Genomic DNA, 17,704 nt, shown 5'->3' with positions numbered 1-17,704 from the left:
GTTTCGAAGTTAACGAATACGGTAGGTGGCGTCAATTCGGGACGATTACGCCGTTAGTTACGACCGATGGGACCGTGACGATCCAGGGCCACCGCATGACATCACGACGTGTGTTGACAGGTAGGGAAATTGACACAGGGGACAAATAATCGATCACGTAAGAAGAGCCGTTTATGTGGTCACCAAAAAGAACGAATGGAAACACCGAGAGAACGATAGGCAAAGGGCAATGGTGGAGATATTTGTGGGACGCAATATAGTAAAAATTAGACGATCGTAGCGTCATGAATGGAACAATATCGTCGTGGGGGTTTTGTAATGTTCAGAATAGGTCTCAGGTAGCAGTAGTAGTCGATTTCAGGTGGTAAAAGGTTATTGTAGTCGATGAAGTGGTTGGTGATGGTGTTTGTTGATAGGCACACGAGCAACGGGCAGCGGCAACAGCAACGGCAGCAGTATTAGCAAACATAACTGAGTTAGCTAATAATGAGACACGACCGGTGAGTGAAGGAGAAGTAAAGATTCTAGGCGAAAAGAAGTGATGCTAAGGTGAAAGCTTGGAAGGTAACAAAAGAGAATATGACCTGTTGTTTTGCTCTACTCGAAATTAGCTTTAGTAAAGCGAAAAAGGCTTGCGTAGCTTACACAAGGGCGAAACGCTTCTTCAATATAAATATTAAAGAGTCTATTAGATTACCTTTTACTACTATGTACTAGTAAAGCATATAATGATTAAATTTTCTCATTTCTAAGCAATGTATATTGTATATCGTCTGAGAGGATGAAAATGTCGAGCAGAACTTCAAGCTTCGAATATCCTGTATAAAACAGGCCATCATAAAACAGAATACAACAAATCATTTCACGACGAACAGTCGTTCCAGATCGGGTTTAATAGACCCAATTAAACACTCAGACAAGGTCAAGAAAGACTCAGAGAAAAGACAAAAATTGGTGTGTGCCATATTTGCGACGGATCAGCATATACAGCCAATACGCGTAAATACAGGGGCCTTTGTAAAAACGATTTGTTTAATAGGCCACAAGGTCGATTATCAAAAAATACTAAAATGAGGAAAGGGCGCACTCAAACGCTGTTCGTAGTTCGTTTGATGCCGTGAGGCAATCGAAACAAAAAGTAAGAGAAGCACAAGTTGTTCAAGATGGTAGTGTCCTTTCGGAAAGGCTTTCACCTAGTAATTATACATGAAATAGATAGACAATGCTGTTTTAATGTGCGTGGGTGCTTTCAGCCTAACCTATTTAACCCGAGAGCCATGTGTAGGTATGAACTTACTTAAGTTCCTCGTAAAGTCTGTGGTTGACCGAAACGAGTTCGTCGTTTGGTTGCGTCCGTTTAAAGATATCAACATGTCGAATGTTCTCATCGCATTCGCGGCCTTCGCAGCAGCTCGACGACGATACCTTGATAATGAGCTTCTGGTCTTCAGGACAAAAATCTGTAATCGTAGCGAGTTCTTCCACCGTCCAGGTATCAACCGGTTGAAGGTTCGTCATGTGCGCGCGAACCGCCTATGATAAAGATTAACCTTATACATGTATATATAGCGTAAAAATATATCTATAGTTTGGAAGGTAGTGCTGATTTTGCATCTATTAAATTAACAATAGAGTAAAATATGGTAAAGATTAAAAGAAAAAGAAGGTAATCAAGGGTTTTCAGACTGTCAATAGATGTTTACTTTACCTTGTATATATGCATAATATATATGGCAAAGTCACTTTGCTAAACCAAAGGCGTGCGACGTTCCCATCACGAAGTAAACAAGAGAAATGCTTATTATTTTTCAAGCGTGGCAAATTGAACTTAAGGCAGCACAGGATTTATACCTGAGGAGGAAGATCTTCAATATGCGAGCCAGTCTTAAGCGCGAACATTTTTTTTATGTCTACGGTGTCCTTGTTGCCATAATCGATAAACTCAATGTCGATTTCTTGGTTAGAGACAATATTGGTCGCCACGCAACGATACCAGCTGCCTTCAAGCTGCGCGCAATACATCTTGTTTTCTTGCACCTACAAACACATAGAAGCAACTGTGTAGATTTCTTCGCCCACTAATCTCGTATGATCGTATAGAATTGATCAGTAACTTACACGATAACGATTTCTGTCCCGATGCGAAAACGGCACGAGCAACTTACAAAGTTGCTAGCTGGACATATATGCGTTCTGAATCGCCGAGGCCAGTTACTTAATTCTCGAAGATTCGCATCGCATTGAGTTTGCCCATCCAATGGGTTCACTAAGCTCGATTGGCCGAGTGGCTTTTAATTTAAGGAGGTCCAACGCCGGTCAAATCACCGGTAAGACTAGAAGCGACAAATACATTGGTCGACGACAAAAACAAATTTATTTTGTGCCGCCTTTTGTTCCCGCAGTCTAAGCTAGATCGATTTTCCTTTGGAGATGATGACGGCTTCTTTAAAGACTTTTCTTCCGTACGATTTTACTTCTATATGTTGAAGAACGTAGGGTTGACATAAAAACAGAAATCCAATAAATAATCCAATCATTTCGAGGTCTGAAGGCACTACGTGACAGCCTTCCAAATGTTCTTATAAAACAATAATAACAAGCTATTTGCACATCGTACACCTATTTTTTTTTATGGAAGACTATCCCGTTCGCATGGTGATAGCGGTATGCATCTCTTAACGTTGCTCATGATCTGTTCTCATATGTAACTATTACTTGTTGAAGAACTTCACCGCTATCGTCATTGAACACGATCATACTCTTTCTAACTTTGACCACGAACTACTGAATCGCGATGGCTGAATTGAACCACTAATCCCAGTAGTACTAGCATTATGACAGCTTTTTAACCGTTCACTGCGCTGCCGTCGCCAATGGCTTGTCTCTATAACCCATTCACCCATTATAGTTAAATTTCATCCCTAACTATGCCTGTTACAAGTACTGACGGCCGCACGTGTGTGTTCAGTGGATTAAGGATTTAGCTCGCTAGCGTGCACTAACATAAGCTATTTCATTTATCGTATGCGTGATTTAGTAAATCGAATAACAAGACCCGCTGTCGTGTGCCGAGCTTTTGACGCATTATCTCGCAGCTTTGAAACTACGTTGGAAATCATGCAACAACTGAAAGTATTAAGGAGTTTGAAACGATCATAGGTGTCGGTCTTATTCGATAAGTGATAAATAGCACTATTTTACCCTATACATAAGTACGGTTGAGAACATACTAAATTAAAAAAAGAAGCAGTACTTGAAAGCATCTGTTGAGTACTTGATTTGGACATACTCAACGTTAACGACGTTTAGGGTTTAATAACGGTAATGGCACGCATGATGAGCATTCGCCTAACCTACATACACCTTATTTTTAGTAGCCGTAGAGTTGTGTAAGGAAATTTTGCAAATAAGTCAAAAAACAAAGGAAAAGATTTACCGATTCAACGGGCGTATCGCTAGCTGGTTCGACAGTGAGGCTGCGCAGTTCGCTGAGACCGAAGTCTTCAATTTGAAGATAGATAAAACCGTCCGGTAAGACACAGCTTAAATAGCCTTTGGCGATAACGGGTGCTGGGAATATTACCGGCGTCGCCACGATCTTGTAGATTTCCGTATTGATATCTATCTGCTGACCCTGAAATGCGGATAAGTAGTTAAGGAGACGAAAGTTTTTATTAGGAACGGTAGAGGATGTATATTTATCTATATAATCCCTTTTTGACGTTCTTCTACCTATCATGAATGGTGCTAATACTAAATGCACTGCCATTTGTGATTAATTTAATTCACTAGAATTACAGTTGATCAACTATATTGGTTGAACGGCAAACTACCGAAAGAACTTCAGCCCAGGGCACATACCATGGAAAATTACCACAATTGATTATTGTCTTCCAGTGGATTTGCTCTCTTCGGCCGGATATTCTAATTAACTAATAAGGAGCCTTTTTGCAGCTACTGTTTTCAACAGCCAGTAAACGTACTTCCGTTAGCTAATACAAGCTAATTTTTTACCTAGATACTGTGGTATTCCAGTTACATGATGACTCAACTAGTTAACAAATAGCAGCTGGACGCTAGGCCTGGGACGTCACTGATTCAAATACGCCAACGCGCATGTAGGTATAATGTTTGCGTTAACAGAGAAAGGCAATCGTATCTTAGAACCTAATCAATTGCTCACCTGTGACAGGTCTTTGTTGCCTTCGACACTGCTGGCACAATCTGCCGAATCATCTCCAGTGTCGTACACTTTTACCGGTAACGGCCTAGCGGACAGATCGACCCCTGGAGCTGGAACCGCCCACAGGATTTTGTTCTGCATGAACCGCTCCATCAGGGCCTGTACTGACGGCCGCTTCGATTCGGACACACTGGACTCTTCGAATTCTTCTAGCCGTAGTTGTATGGCGAGGAATGGCACCGCGTAGAAATCATAAGCGAGATGCATCAGTTTCTGCCGGGGAATCAACTCGGTGATGCCGAGATCGACATAGCGGAACTCCGCTACCTCACCGCCAGCCGCATCGTCAGCAATACACTGAACCCGGTGCCAACTCTCGTCGTAGACTGCATACAGTGCTCCAACAACGGGCCGATCTGAGGGTTCCAACTTTTGTTGGGCTAGATTCGCTTCCACCTTATAGTAAACTTCCATATCGCTTACGAGCGTGTGGTACTCCTCACGCTCGACGCGCCCGTAAAAGTTGTGTACATCAACAATGAGCATCGTGACGAACATGAACTGTTCCTCCGTTATCGACAATGGAGGCACTTGTGGTGCGACGGAACCCTGAGCCGCCGGATTACTGCCTTCGGCCTCACGGCGATAGAGTACGTCACACTTTGCTACTGTATTTGGAACGAAATCGAGCAGTTTATGGCCGGCAACCTATAGAAAGAGTGTATGCCTAATTTAGAGCTTAACAGATAACTGATCAGGTGGGTTAGTGGGCATGGTAATCGTTGTTCATCAGGTGCCCTTCAGAACTATTATGGGAGAAACCTGACAAAACTCTGAATCGGTGCAATGTATTACTCGCAGACTGTCAAGCTTTTGTACACGCTGGAAGTGTATGATCTGAATAACTTGCTTCACGTTAGAGGCCTTTTTCGCTATAGTAAAGATGAAGTGGATAATCCTATGGTCGTTGCAATTTTTAGTCGTATGGGTTGACCTTAGAATGAGTAACTGGCATTAACAATAAACATTTTTCTCTACCTATATAGATCAATTCCATAATCACGTGCTTATTAGCTAAACTTAAGCATATCTGAGGTAACTTAAGTCCAAAAACATTGCATCTATGCTGGAAGAAATCAACCGCTTGAGGCGATGCTTAACGGAAACTCGAAGAATTTAACGACCTAAGACAAATTTTGTAGCCAACCTTTGTTTGCCAGTCATCAGGCAGCTTTTGTTTGAACTCTTCGGCGAAGAGCTGTGGTACTGAATTGGAGAAGACCCCGTTGGGCCGTTTCTCGAGTATCTGGGCGAGCTTTACGGCAATAGCCTCGGTTTGCGACGCAGTCGACATATCAGCTAACGGCAGGGATGCCTGTTTTTCGGCTACGCGCTGCTGCAGATTGTCCTTGGTTATTCCTGCAATAGATCAAATGAAATAATTAGCAGAACCACTGGGCGCCTCTGTGTGCACGATGAGCTTAGAAAAAATTCCAAGGCAATGACGATCCTCATTTATTATCTCAAGATTCAAATTTAACTTGGAAAAGATCTACAAGGAACAATTGAAGAAACTATTATGTAATTTTTTTCTAGTAGTTGCAGCATAGCTACAATAATAATACCGAAAGTAGTATTATTACCAAGGGCTGCGAGCGCTTTTGCAGCGGCCGCTTCCTTTGCGAGCTCCGCTGTCGGTCTATAGTCGGGATAGCTCTTGTACTTGATACCGTCAAGTTCGACGGTGCAAAGGAACTGCGCCGCGGCTGCTTTCTTGTTGGTCTTCGATTCCATTAACTGAAACTCGGCAGCCGGAAGTCCGGACGCTCGGGCAAACTCCTCGAGCATGGCAAGTGACGTCGTGCTGTTATTGCCTTGTTGTTGACCAGCTCCATTTTTGCCGACGCCCGTCGGAGTGCCGTACACTCCGTGATGACCTCCATGACGCATGGGTACCACTCTACGAGAACGTGGGTCGACGATTGGAATTGCGTTTGGACGATCCGCCTTATATACGTAGTTGCAGGGAAATTAAATTTATAGAAGAAAAATACAAGTCAAGTTAATGATCAAGCGCACCGATGAAGCAAGTCAAGGGAGAAAAAATATTCGGACGGGGGAGATAGTACGATACATTAGCGGGAATCGTAGCTGACTCTTAGCAACTGCCAATTCATGGGCTGGTTTAAGATACTACACTGGCTGTGAGAAAATGGTGACCAAGCTTGTGGGCCGGATAAGTTTTACTTATACTCTTTATCCGATCGATCGTGGATCACGTCAAAAGCCAGTATTAGTTTCAATACACTTAGTCTACAAGGACACATGTGGGCTGTTAGAAGTGCTACAAGTATATTTTCACTTCTTCTCTAATTTCATTCAATGACACTTTAGAAAACAAGAATCTCGCATATCTTGTTACGTAACAAACACGTATCGGAAGATTCGCTCCGGCGGAAATATGGGCTTACATTAGCCAACATATCGTTAGGGAGAGACAATCGCTTTACTAACTTATGTAGTGTATTTATTGTTGAAAGTCCCAGACCCCATTTTTAAAAGCGTTACTTGTGTTTGAAAGCACGATGTGTAATATAGCAGCTGAGTCAACATATGTTTTTAGTTGAAAATGGGGTAATCATTGAACGCGCTGTTGGAACGGTTCGATTTATATTTTTGTCCACACTTCGAGGGTTTTCTAGAAACATAGATTAAGCTAACACAGACAACCTTGTGGCTGGGTAGATTAAAAAATCCTGATTTGATACTATGTATGAGGGTTGACGCGCGCTACACACCTTCGCCGATAGAGATCTCGTTCAAACAGTCGCTGTTCGTTTACATCGCCAAAGCTTGTAAATACCTCTCGTCAAGAAAAACAGTTACTGTTCTTATGTAGTTTTTACAAATCGCAATAAACATATCGATTTAACGCATTTTAGAATGTAAATGGGTTGATTATTTCGGCGACATTTTTCGTCAGGACAACAACATTAGGAAACAGCTCGCTATTAGCAATTCCTTTGGTAGAGAGGAAGACATTTTCAAGCTGTCCTCAATCCTGCATCATACCCAACACATAGTACATAATAGTTTAATACAAAATAATAATAATAATAATACAAAATGTATATATGGGTCATAGTATTAGTGAATGTCTTTCGTACTCTGTTACACTACCATTAGTACAGCGGAGCTCAATCACGTCAAGCTAAATTTAAACTCAGGTTAATTCATTTCCATCTTAATAACCCTATAGCAGTTGTCACGATATGACCAGCGTTTCGAAAAGGAAATTTTCCATAGTGAACTAGTCAGACCAATGACTAACCGGATCATTTCTCCACCAACGCGAGATCTACATAAGGAGAAGTCTCTTTATTTAGACCTCGCGTTTTCACTCTGTACATTGTCCCGTTTTCTCAGTAGCAAAACAGTTGCCGCTAAAAGTTTTGAGGTGAATCCAGCCCAAGGAGTTGACCAATCATCGTTGCAGAGGCAAATCGGCAGGTAGCAATGGACAGACACTTTTGTATGAAGATGCTATTTTTAATCAGATTGATTCAACGAACGCTGTGCTTCTTCCTCAAGCGACGCTGCCATCAACTACTTGACAAGCGGATCGTCATCCAGCGAACGGAATGACCCCAAACAGGGAAATTGTCATTTACCAACGACATCTGCAGTCGACGGTTGATTTCTACTAAACGGTTGGAGCCGTTGTGGCTGCGTTACGCAGACAGGAACGGCGGGCGGCTATTCCTAGCACGTCGAGAAGGAGCTTCTCATTGTTGAAACCTTGCTTTTTGAGTGATAATTTCGGAAATTACGTAACTGTAGCTACAGCTGTGAGAGAGTGTGTCGAGAATTTCCTTTCTGCACACTGGCAAGCCGTTATCTTCTAGATGGTGTTTGTGTATGATGAAAGTTGGTTTGTGCGCTCCATCGCTTGTTTCTGCATACGTTGTCCTGTTAAATAGTTTCGGTCAATTCGATGGATATCGTTTGATACAGTTGTTAGCTAATAGTCGTCGCAGACCGTCGATCAGAAATCAAGATACTGGGATCTCGTTTGCAATCTTCAAACTGATAATCATTATGGAACCGTTTAATACACAAAGGCTATTTTGGTAATGGATGAGAATTCATTTTGGCCCAAAACTATATTTTTATTGTTATTCTTATTATTCTGTTACAGAGAAGAAAATCAGCGATCGATCGTCGTAACTAGGGCAACAATCGGAAGCACTTGTCACATCAAAATATACGTGCCGCAGTAAAATCGCTAGAAATTCTCATCTGACACGATTAAATAACTTTCAATCAATGCCAGTTTAAGTCAACAGAATCCCCGCAAAAAAACAGTTACTAGATAAATAGGCACAAGTAAAACAAACGCGGGGCCGTTCTCTTACTGTTATTCTTCATCTTTACATAATATAATCCCATATTTCGAATAAGACTCCAACTATTACTGATAAACGACCTTGCGAAGTCTAAATCTGTTTGATTTAGGTGTCTTTGTTAGACCAATCAATAAACTATTGGCATTATTAGTCAATCAGTATGTCTCGTAGTTGTGTTTTTATTTTTGACGCTGGTACGGACTCGAGAAGGCCCGACGACCACTTGTTAACGTTGTACTGCTCATCGTTTAGGCCGCCAGCCAGAGGGGCTGCTGGCCGACTGGTAACTGACGACGACGACGGCGGGACGTGAAGCGACGTTGGAAAAAGTGGCAAACATGCTCAGCATTATTAGTGCACACCATTCAAGCCGCTCACTTCCTGATTTGCTCGTGAGTGCCTGCGGCAATTATTTAGCCAATGTGTGTGGAAGAATCGGCCTGGAAGGCCGAATGGTCGCGATGACACCACGAATAAAAAAAAAAACATCGATAGAGCAACAGCAGTATTATTGTTTTTATCATCAACGTCATCATGCGGATCATTGATGTCGACGCTTTTACGAAGATGATGTCCAGGGCGACGGTTGTAAAACGTACCTCCGCTTTGTGGAAAACATCGGTTTCAGTAGAATCTTATGTTAGCAAACGGAATTGGCAAACAACATAGTATAACAAAAGCGGCGAGAGATGCGATGCGAAGGCCTAACTTTGACATGAAGCGAATATGGTAGCTTTGTAGTTTAAGGTTAGCGCAAAGTTTGATAATTAACTTTTTTTTGGGGTTTGTACGGCCGAGTAGAACTTGCCTTTTGGCTATAGCTTGATTAACACTAAGGAAGTTAAATGACGTTTTGCCCCCAGGTAAAAGGAATAAAAGAAAAAGTAGACAGATGGGTTTGATCTTCAGTTTTCCACTATGCTCTTTATTGCTTAAGCTGTTTTGAGGCTCCTCTACCTTTAAAAATATGCCTCGCTCTGTATGTTGATATGTACACCTTTATCGCCATTCCCATATTGTTTCGAGAGGTTCTTGACGAATATGGTGGAAAGAACCACGTCTCGAGAACGCAGCACCACAAACTGGTAGCAAAAAACTATAGCGCCAGTAAACGATCCGTGCCCCAATCCACTAATATTTAAAACCTATTCTACGTTTAAAAAGAACTACGCTTACCACGCATAAAGCATCAGTAAGTATTGATGACAGGGAGCAAGTCAGCCCTGACTTTCATTACTTACCTGGATAGTTACTTGGTTGAGTCTATATTTCGCATATGCGTATATATATAAAAACAACTCAAACGATTATAAGGGTCCATACAACAATAATAACAATAATAATGACTATTATTATTTGCATTGACTTACCTTATATTCTCTGGACGACCTCGAGCCTCCACTTCCATTGTACTGAATCGAGGGATTGATCCAGACCATATTGCCGCGCCGGGATCCGAACGACACCTGACTTTGGTTCAGGTTTCCCGAAACATTGTCGTGATGGCCGGGAGACATAGGGCCTCGTCCGGTGTCTCCACGCCAGTGTCCGTTGCTCGTACTGGCGTTGCTCCCGTGGATGTGATTGCTCTGGCCGCCGGTGCCGGAGCTTCCATTGTTGTTATTGTTATTGTTGTTGCGATTCCTTCGATTTTGGTGATGTTGATGCTGTTGCCCTGTAGAGTCGTCGAAATCGATGAATCTTCTGTGTAAACCTGCCTCTAAGCCTCCCATAACGCTGCAACCACCACCATTGTTCATCGCTGATGTTCCTCCGCCTCCGAGCCTATAATGCCTTCCTCCAGCAGGTCCTGCACCACCGGGTAAGCTGCCGTCGATCGGATCTTCATGGGTGCTCCACTGAGGTGGAGGACTGGGTCCTCCGAGAGTACCCTCCATCGAATCGACCTGATGCCCTACACCTACACCGCCGCCAGCACTACTGCAACCCATATCACTACAGCCCCAATCGGCGAAAGGGTCATCTGGGTCGGTTAGCGTAAGCGGTGTTCTAGCCCTACTATTTCCGTAGTTCCACTCACTATCCCAGTCATTAGCATTATCATTAGTGTAGCCGGTGGCCGATGGCGAAGGGCCGATAAGACCGAGTTGGTCCGACTGAAAATGTGGTGCGTAAGGCCCCTGACCGTAACTCTCCTGCTGAAGGTTGGCCTGGTAATCTGTAGAGTGGTGTGTGGGTTGAGCCGTTTAGAGGTGGAGGACAGCGATGGAAGGGGTACCGGCGGCAGTTGCAGAGGTTGTCGTTATTGGAGTTGTTGATGTTGAAGTAATAGTAGTGATAATTTTGGTGGTAATGGTGCCGTTGTAGCAGAAGCCGTTGGGTAATTGGTAGACCCATCACCAATTGTGAAATAAGATGATAGCAGCATAAGCAAAGGTGTACAGAAATAACAGGACACCAGAAGCCATGGACACCGAAGAAATGTCCGAACAGAATGAGCAAATTACGTCAGTGATTGCTAAGGGACCGCAGACTATTAATCGCCACACCGCATACACACGAACTTGTGATCATTCTCGATGTATCAGATCTGTTTAAATGTTCGAGGTACAATAACATTGTGGGTGCACACGAGGATCTGTTTATCGAAACCGTCAGAAAATACCATTCCATCATGGATTTAAATAATACCTTTCTACAGAAATAATTATTCTGAGGCCCAAGGTCCAGGACATCGCGCAATATGACCGCATCTTTCAGAAAATTCTTAAGCAGCTTTGTGCAAATGTTTAGAACAACCGGGTCTGTATTGATTGGCCCGCCTCTCTTAGAAAATGCCTCGCGAAGGAAAACTTTTTAATTAAGCAGTTGATAAAAAGATAAGGTATTCATACAACTCAATTCTTTGTTGATTGCCGCAATTAGGTATGTTTCCCATTCTAATCTTCAGCTAATTCATTTTTCTATCTTAATCGACCCGTAAACAAAGAAAGTTGCAGCACGTGGACCCGTACCAAAAGTGTCACTCACAAACAGCCTCTTTACGAAACTAGAACAGTCACATGGCGCGACATGTCGTCGGACCGTTTTTTTTTATTTCATGATGGCTTCCGGTACATATAATAAAGACATGTGGACAAGTTTCTACGACCAAAGGGAATTTGGTTTGGACATGGGTCTAATTTCAGCGAGATGGCCGTAACACATTCGAAACGTTAGAGTTATTGAACAGAAAAGTTTAAAGAACGTACACTTCTTTCGGGGCACCCACATCGTATACATAATAATTCAAACAAAACATCGCCGTAAATAATATAATAATCTTGACGCTATGCATCTTAGAAAAAGTATAATTTTATCAAAATTCGGAATTGATACATCAAGAATTGATGACAATTATTTTATAATATAAGTGAGCATTAGTCGTTTTAGTTAGGCTGTATAATTCGCATTATTGGGGCAAAAAACTAGACAGGACCCCACTGTCTAGGTTACACATGATTCAATTACCCACATCTTAATTGAGCCCTTCGAAGTAATTCCCGCTCGGTACCATGCACGTATAACGTTGTGTTATCAAGCTTCAAAACAATCTTTTTAGCTCAATGATAAGAACAGATCTTAGCTTTCTGCCTTTAAATTTTCTCAGATTTCCCCGATGTCTAGTGAAACGTTCTTTGGTTGTACTCCTATGGCGATCACAAAACTATTTTGTATGAATTTAACTTTTTGACACATAATATTAACTTTACTTTTTGAAAAACCATGATATGACTTTAAAAGTCTATTGTCTATATCAACATTTTTTTTTCACCCAGTAAAAATATTGCTACATTCTATGCGCTTTGTGATTGCAGTAGCTGTTATTAGTAGCATAACTATTATTATTATTATTACCATTAGATATGATTTGCTAAACTGTAGATAAAATAAAGCCTAGTATTTGCACACCAGGGTGAATGACGCCACTATAAACCCCGAACATTAATGTCACGGGATATTTAGTACGTATTACAAAAGGATCATTATTGCACACTGCAGAATCATTCGTAATATTATCAAATGGCGCAAAGTGTAAGTTGCTACATTGATTAATATTAGATGTTCAACACGTTACAGGAAAAATGCGTGTAGAAAGGCCACGTTTATACACAAGCAAAGCATGTTTAACGAATAGCCAGACTTTCCGAGCGTTAAATTAATCTATCTATCTATCTATCCATCTATCTATTGGACTCCATTTTGGTTGAATAATCACACATTCACGTTAGAAACGTTAAAATATTATTAAGTTAAGCGGCGAAAACCGTGAGGGGATGTAGCGGCATTAGAGAAGAAGTAAAAACCTTTCAACAATATACTTGCAGTGGCGTCTAACAGTTTGTAAAATAATAAATAGCATTGTATAAAAATTTGGTGTTGGTAGACAGTGGTTAACCATAAAACCCTCTGTTCTATTACCGTGTTCACGGCACATTCTATTCATAAAAATTGTGATACATATGTTACATTGAAAGAGGGGGCGTATTCCTACTGTCGGTAGCAATCATTTTGATGGGAGCATACCGAAAGGGTAAAGACATTAGTAAAGGGAAGTGGAGGCGTTTTATCCAGTCGACGCAATTCCCACACAATCAAGCTATTTGTTGGCTCTCATATGTGATCGTAGTTAGCCTGACGTCGACAACCCGTGACATTTTCAATGTTAACAGCCTCGTCATCATCATAACTACCATCATCATCGAAATGATCGCGTGTACGTCGCCAACGTCTTAGCAACCGACATTTATCCTTCCTTATTATCACCAGGACGGCATCTTCCATCACCCACCATGAACGTCAACATCACTTTCATTAGTTCTACTTGCCCCGCCGTGCGCCAAACAGTAATAAACGACGCAGCCATCGTAGTTAGTTACGTCGTTATCTTTTTAACGTCAACTAATAGCATGATCGTAATCATTATCATCATTCTTATTATTGTCTGTAAGAAGCAGGACCATCACGAGCAGATTGAAAAGTACAGGTAGTAGTAGTAATGGGAATAGAAACAGCGTTAGAACCGGTCTTAGTGGGAAACGGAGGGGAGCGGGAGGTTTTAATGGGGGTGCTGTTACTGGCGTCGGTGTTATCTCGATAACTGTCTTGATGATAGCAAACGACGCAGCCGTGGCCCGGGTCGTCGCGTTCGTCGTCATCGTAATTGTAGCCACCACAACCATCGGCAGAGCCCTCACCCCAGACAGAGGACAACAATTGGTGAAGGCGACAGACATCTAGAAACAAATTAGAACATTGTAGAATAGAAAGAAATGACGAAGACTTGTAGGGGGACTCACTGCTGGACTGCGGTAGACGTCGAGGAAGTCGGCCTGAGGGTCCGGTGCGTGGTCGGGGTGTGTAATGTATCCCGTTGTTTTGTAACGCTTGCGGATGCGAGCCACGAGCTCCGCGGCCTCCGGGTGGGGGACGTTTATTGCTGCCACCAGCGTTACTAATCTGGCCTCCGCCTCCGCCAGGCCCACGGCCTGATGACGACGCGCCGCCCTTTGAGTTACCCCCCAGCACGGTGGCTGTCTGGTATCCTCGAAATTTTGTGCCCTAGAAATTCGCAGAGTTTATTTATAGAAGAGTGGAGTGTGTTATCTTTTGCAGCTGATAATAATTATTTTACTAATTGTTCTTTTTTTTACTTTGATTGACAGCCCGACTAAAAACAAAGACTCGAAAAGAGGTCATTCTTTTTTGTCCGTACAAAACAAACCATTGAGTAGCACATTGGCTCTCAGTGTGTGCCCTATTCCGAACTGTATCAAACAAAATTTCTTGATTCATCTATTTGAAAATTCAGTCAAGCGCCCCCTTTAAAATTAACTTTTTTGAGCTCTAAAAGCTACTTCCCTTGGCAAAAGCTCTCAAAGCTCATTCTGGAAGTCGTCTACTGTCATCTATCATGATGGCCAGAAATTGCCTGCGCTGGTTTTTTGTCAAGGTCAGCATTCGAACATTGAAGTAAGTATTATTCGGGACATTCGTAAGGCACCAGCCACGTACACGTTACGCATGTATATATAAGAAGCAGGGCACAACAATTTGACCATTGTATCTGCTACATTATAATAAAGGTGCGACCAAATGGGATACGTACGTACATCTGTAGAAATATATAGACCGAAATCATGTCCTGACAGGATATTGGATGCAATTGAAAAAAAAGAACGTCAGATTTCTATAGCTTGCAAATCGTGCTTGATAATAAAGATGACGCACCGCAAAAAAGCTATTATGAAGGCGGACTCTCTAAGCCAATATTTATATTGCAGAAAAAAATCGGCAAATTGGCAGGCAAGCAAACAGACAAGATTCGTTTCAAAAAGCAGTCTCCTAAGCTACGTTTCTGCGAAATGTATCACAAACATAGCACAGGGAGCCGCTTCTCTAACATATTCACGATTTGCCCCTCACTGTCGCACAATCCAGGGGGCCAGCAAGAGCTACAACCGCAGCACTGAACTGCCAGCCGTTTTCCCGCTATAGCGTATTTTTCTGACATCAATAGCGTTATCGTACCTAACTCTACGGAGCAACCGCAGGCAAAAGCTTCGACTAAACAAAGTGTCACAGATTATGGCCGTTTGTGCACCAACGTAGCTATACTAATCATTTCATACAGCAGAAGCAGCACTTGCAGCAGTCTAAATAAAAGCAGCAAAAATCTGCAATTATATAGTCAGATATAAGCCTTCTACCGACGCATCCGTACCGCCATGACAGATACGCTCGGTGTAAACTAGTTCGTAGTGCCGCTTTCCACCAATAGCAGCAAAAAAAATTACAACATATTTTATGCGCTGATAAGCGGAACCAGTTATTGTGTGAACGCGCCCAACTGGTTCTTGGCGTTAGAAGCGCCACGGGTTTTGTTCCCACAAAATCTCGAACAGAAGCAGGAGGATGATCAATACGGCATCAAGTGAAGATATCATATTTTATTCTACCTGATAAAATATTTCTTCGAAAAAATGTGCACGAGGGCAAAAAGTCCGAAAAAAAAACGAACAGCCATAGGAGATAGATAGAAATGAAGAAAAGTCGCTGGCAGTAAAGAAACAGGAACTTCCCGTCAGCTTATCAATTGAACAGTTGAATGGCCGGCCATCTGTGCCGATTGGTTGTGACAATACAACGACCTTCTGTCGACAGTGAAGCACCAGCCGCGGTGGTTGAAACTGTAACAACAATAACAATTGCAATAATAGTGACGAGGGTCGTCATCGAAACAACAAATATGGCGACAAAAGAAAATTCGAGCGGATCCCGCCGCGGCACAGTAGCCTTTGTAGATCGATTTAACGCGTACGTCCTAGGCGCGGATAGGCAGACGACGATCTAATGATTAATGTAGAGAAAAAGCGATGTGAATTGGGTGTAATACCTCACACATTTCGTTCGGCTGCTCCTGTTATAGCAACGCTAATAACGATAAAAATCATTCGTCAGGAAGATTTGTTGGTGAAAGTAGGCGGAAAGGAGTTAACTCCAGGACCTTTCCAAATGTACTCAGGTGATTTATTCGATCCCTATTTAAACGTTTCCATTTTTTCGTCGAATCTATTCGATCATATGTTGGAGAAGTATGGCTTCCCGCTAATGATTATCGTGGCAGTGCCACTGATTTTGCTATTGAACTGCCAGCCAAAAAGATTGGCCGCCGTAGAACAAAGATCAGCAATTATCTTTGTTTCGACTTATTGTTGACTGCGTGTGTATGTCGCTCGATACCTGCCAGCTCGATGCACGGATGGAAAATCTGCAGAGCAAAGCAATAACATATCGTCAACAGTCGAGTTATATCCAATCCAAAAAATCGATTTTTGAGCGATGCGGACATCTAACAATTGTGTTCGATTCCCGCTTGACGCGAAGACTATTAACCGTTAACGGTGATTTTGTCGCAAATCTCAATATGATTAAGTCATAATTGGCTTTAGAACTGTATCATACCGAGGGGTATTGCGACGTCAGCATTAGTCACTGCAGCATTTAGTCTACCTAAGCGCTTGCGTGTCGGTCCAGGAGATAGGGACGCCGTTAAACCTGCTATAACTTCAGGTGTAGTGCTCGATTGGAGATGCGATTCGGTAGTCGAGCTACACCCCAAGCCGTCCGGCAATACGTTTTCGATGCATGAAGCTCAGCTTGACTAACTACCAAATTTCTTATTTATAGAAATTGCTTCCGCATTTAGCATAAATGGATGAAAATATTAGAAACAATGATAACCGCAAGCGTTTGATCGTAGAAACAGTGGCCATCAATCTAGAAGCTTTGATCGTACTAGAATTACGTACGTGTTAAGATAATTTAGAGAATCACTATATTACATGGAGGTAAGCTCACCCTAGATTCGTTTCTATGGCAGTATTTTCTCTCTTCGACGGAGACAGTTTCAACCGATTCAATCTGGTTAATCCAAAGGTACATCTATGCGGTCAATCAATGGCGTAGCACATTTGGTGTTTTCGCTATGCTATGTTATGTTGAACAGAATTCATGCTGAAGTGTTGTACATAGAAAAATTAGAAGGCTGCTATTTTTCTGAGTAAGATCCATTTAGAAATGAAAAACAATTCGAATAGGCTCGACGAAGGTTTCGCAGCCATGTAAAGAACGCTTCCGTGTTTTTGCTCGCACAAGGTGATGGGGCACTGGAAAGTCAAATGAGGCCGTGTTGATTCCTTGATGGCAGTAGTGTCCCTAGGCCTGGTTGGCTAATTGTTGCATAGATCGACCAGCTGAAGTCTCTCCGTACTTCTGATTTCTTTCTATGAAATCTAAAAGCTAAACAGTTTTACTCTGTACATACAGGATATGGTCTTGTGACGTGCAGGACACTTGAATTTAAAGTACAGACTGCAAGGCATGCCATTAATCATCGACTCAGTCGCTTCCTACGTACGTCTTAACAGCACAACAAAAATTAGCTAAAAAAATAAGTGTCCTAAATCTTACATCCGGTATGTACATCCGTGTACATATCTAATATAATTTCACGTATCGAAGTGGTAACACCAACGCTTAGTAAGCAGCGCATACACAATTCTCACACTCAAATTCACCAAATATACTCTTATAACAGTTAAGTGTTATTTTC

General features: G+C 42.2%; 1 protein-coding gene and 1 long non-coding RNA gene across 9 annotated transcripts in view; one reads left to right on the top strand and one right to left on the bottom strand.

Annotated features, from left to right (window-relative positions):
- The window catches only part of LOC111269572 (tudor domain-containing protein 7B), a 32,824-nt gene that overhangs the window by 6,403 nt on the left and 8,717 nt on the right, over window positions 1-17,704 (bottom strand). For 7 of the 8 annotated variants that reach the window (XM_022849276.2, XM_022849277.2, XM_022849278.2 and 4 more), the window contains 8 exons: window positions 13,890-14,151; window positions 9,960-10,768; window positions 5,827-6,190; window positions 5,391-5,602; window positions 4,184-4,891; window positions 3,437-3,634; window positions 1,852-2,037; window positions 1,298-1,533 (listed from right to left, as the gene is read on the bottom strand). In XM_022849276.2, the coding sequence (XP_022705011.1) occupies window positions 1,298-1,533; window positions 1,852-2,037; window positions 3,437-3,634; window positions 4,184-4,891; window positions 5,391-5,602; window positions 5,827-6,190; window positions 9,960-10,768; window positions 13,890-14,151 (2,975 nt within the window). The remainder of the gene's footprint in view (window positions 1-1,297; window positions 1,534-1,851; window positions 2,038-3,436; window positions 3,635-4,183; window positions 4,892-5,390; window positions 5,603-5,826; window positions 6,191-9,959; window positions 10,769-13,889; window positions 14,152-17,704) is intronic. The other variant, XM_022849281.2, reaches the window with a different exon arrangement.
- LOC111269582 (uncharacterized) lies at window positions 2-8,750 on the top strand. Its single transcript, XR_015314643.1, has 2 exons — window positions 2-120; window positions 8,382-8,750. It is a non-coding gene; the product is annotated as an uncharacterized LOC111269582 (long non-coding RNA).

Source organism: Varroa jacobsoni, unplaced genomic scaffold (genome assembly GCF_002532875.2).
Source record: "Varroa jacobsoni isolate VJ856 unplaced genomic scaffold, vjacob_1.0 scaffold_1398, whole genome shotgun sequence".
Lineage (NCBI taxonomy): Eukaryota > Metazoa > Arthropoda > Arachnida > Mesostigmata > Varroidae > Varroa > Varroa jacobsoni.
The sequence above is the reverse complement of the archived record's forward strand: the minus strand, read 5'-3'. Positions and strand labels throughout refer to the sequence as shown.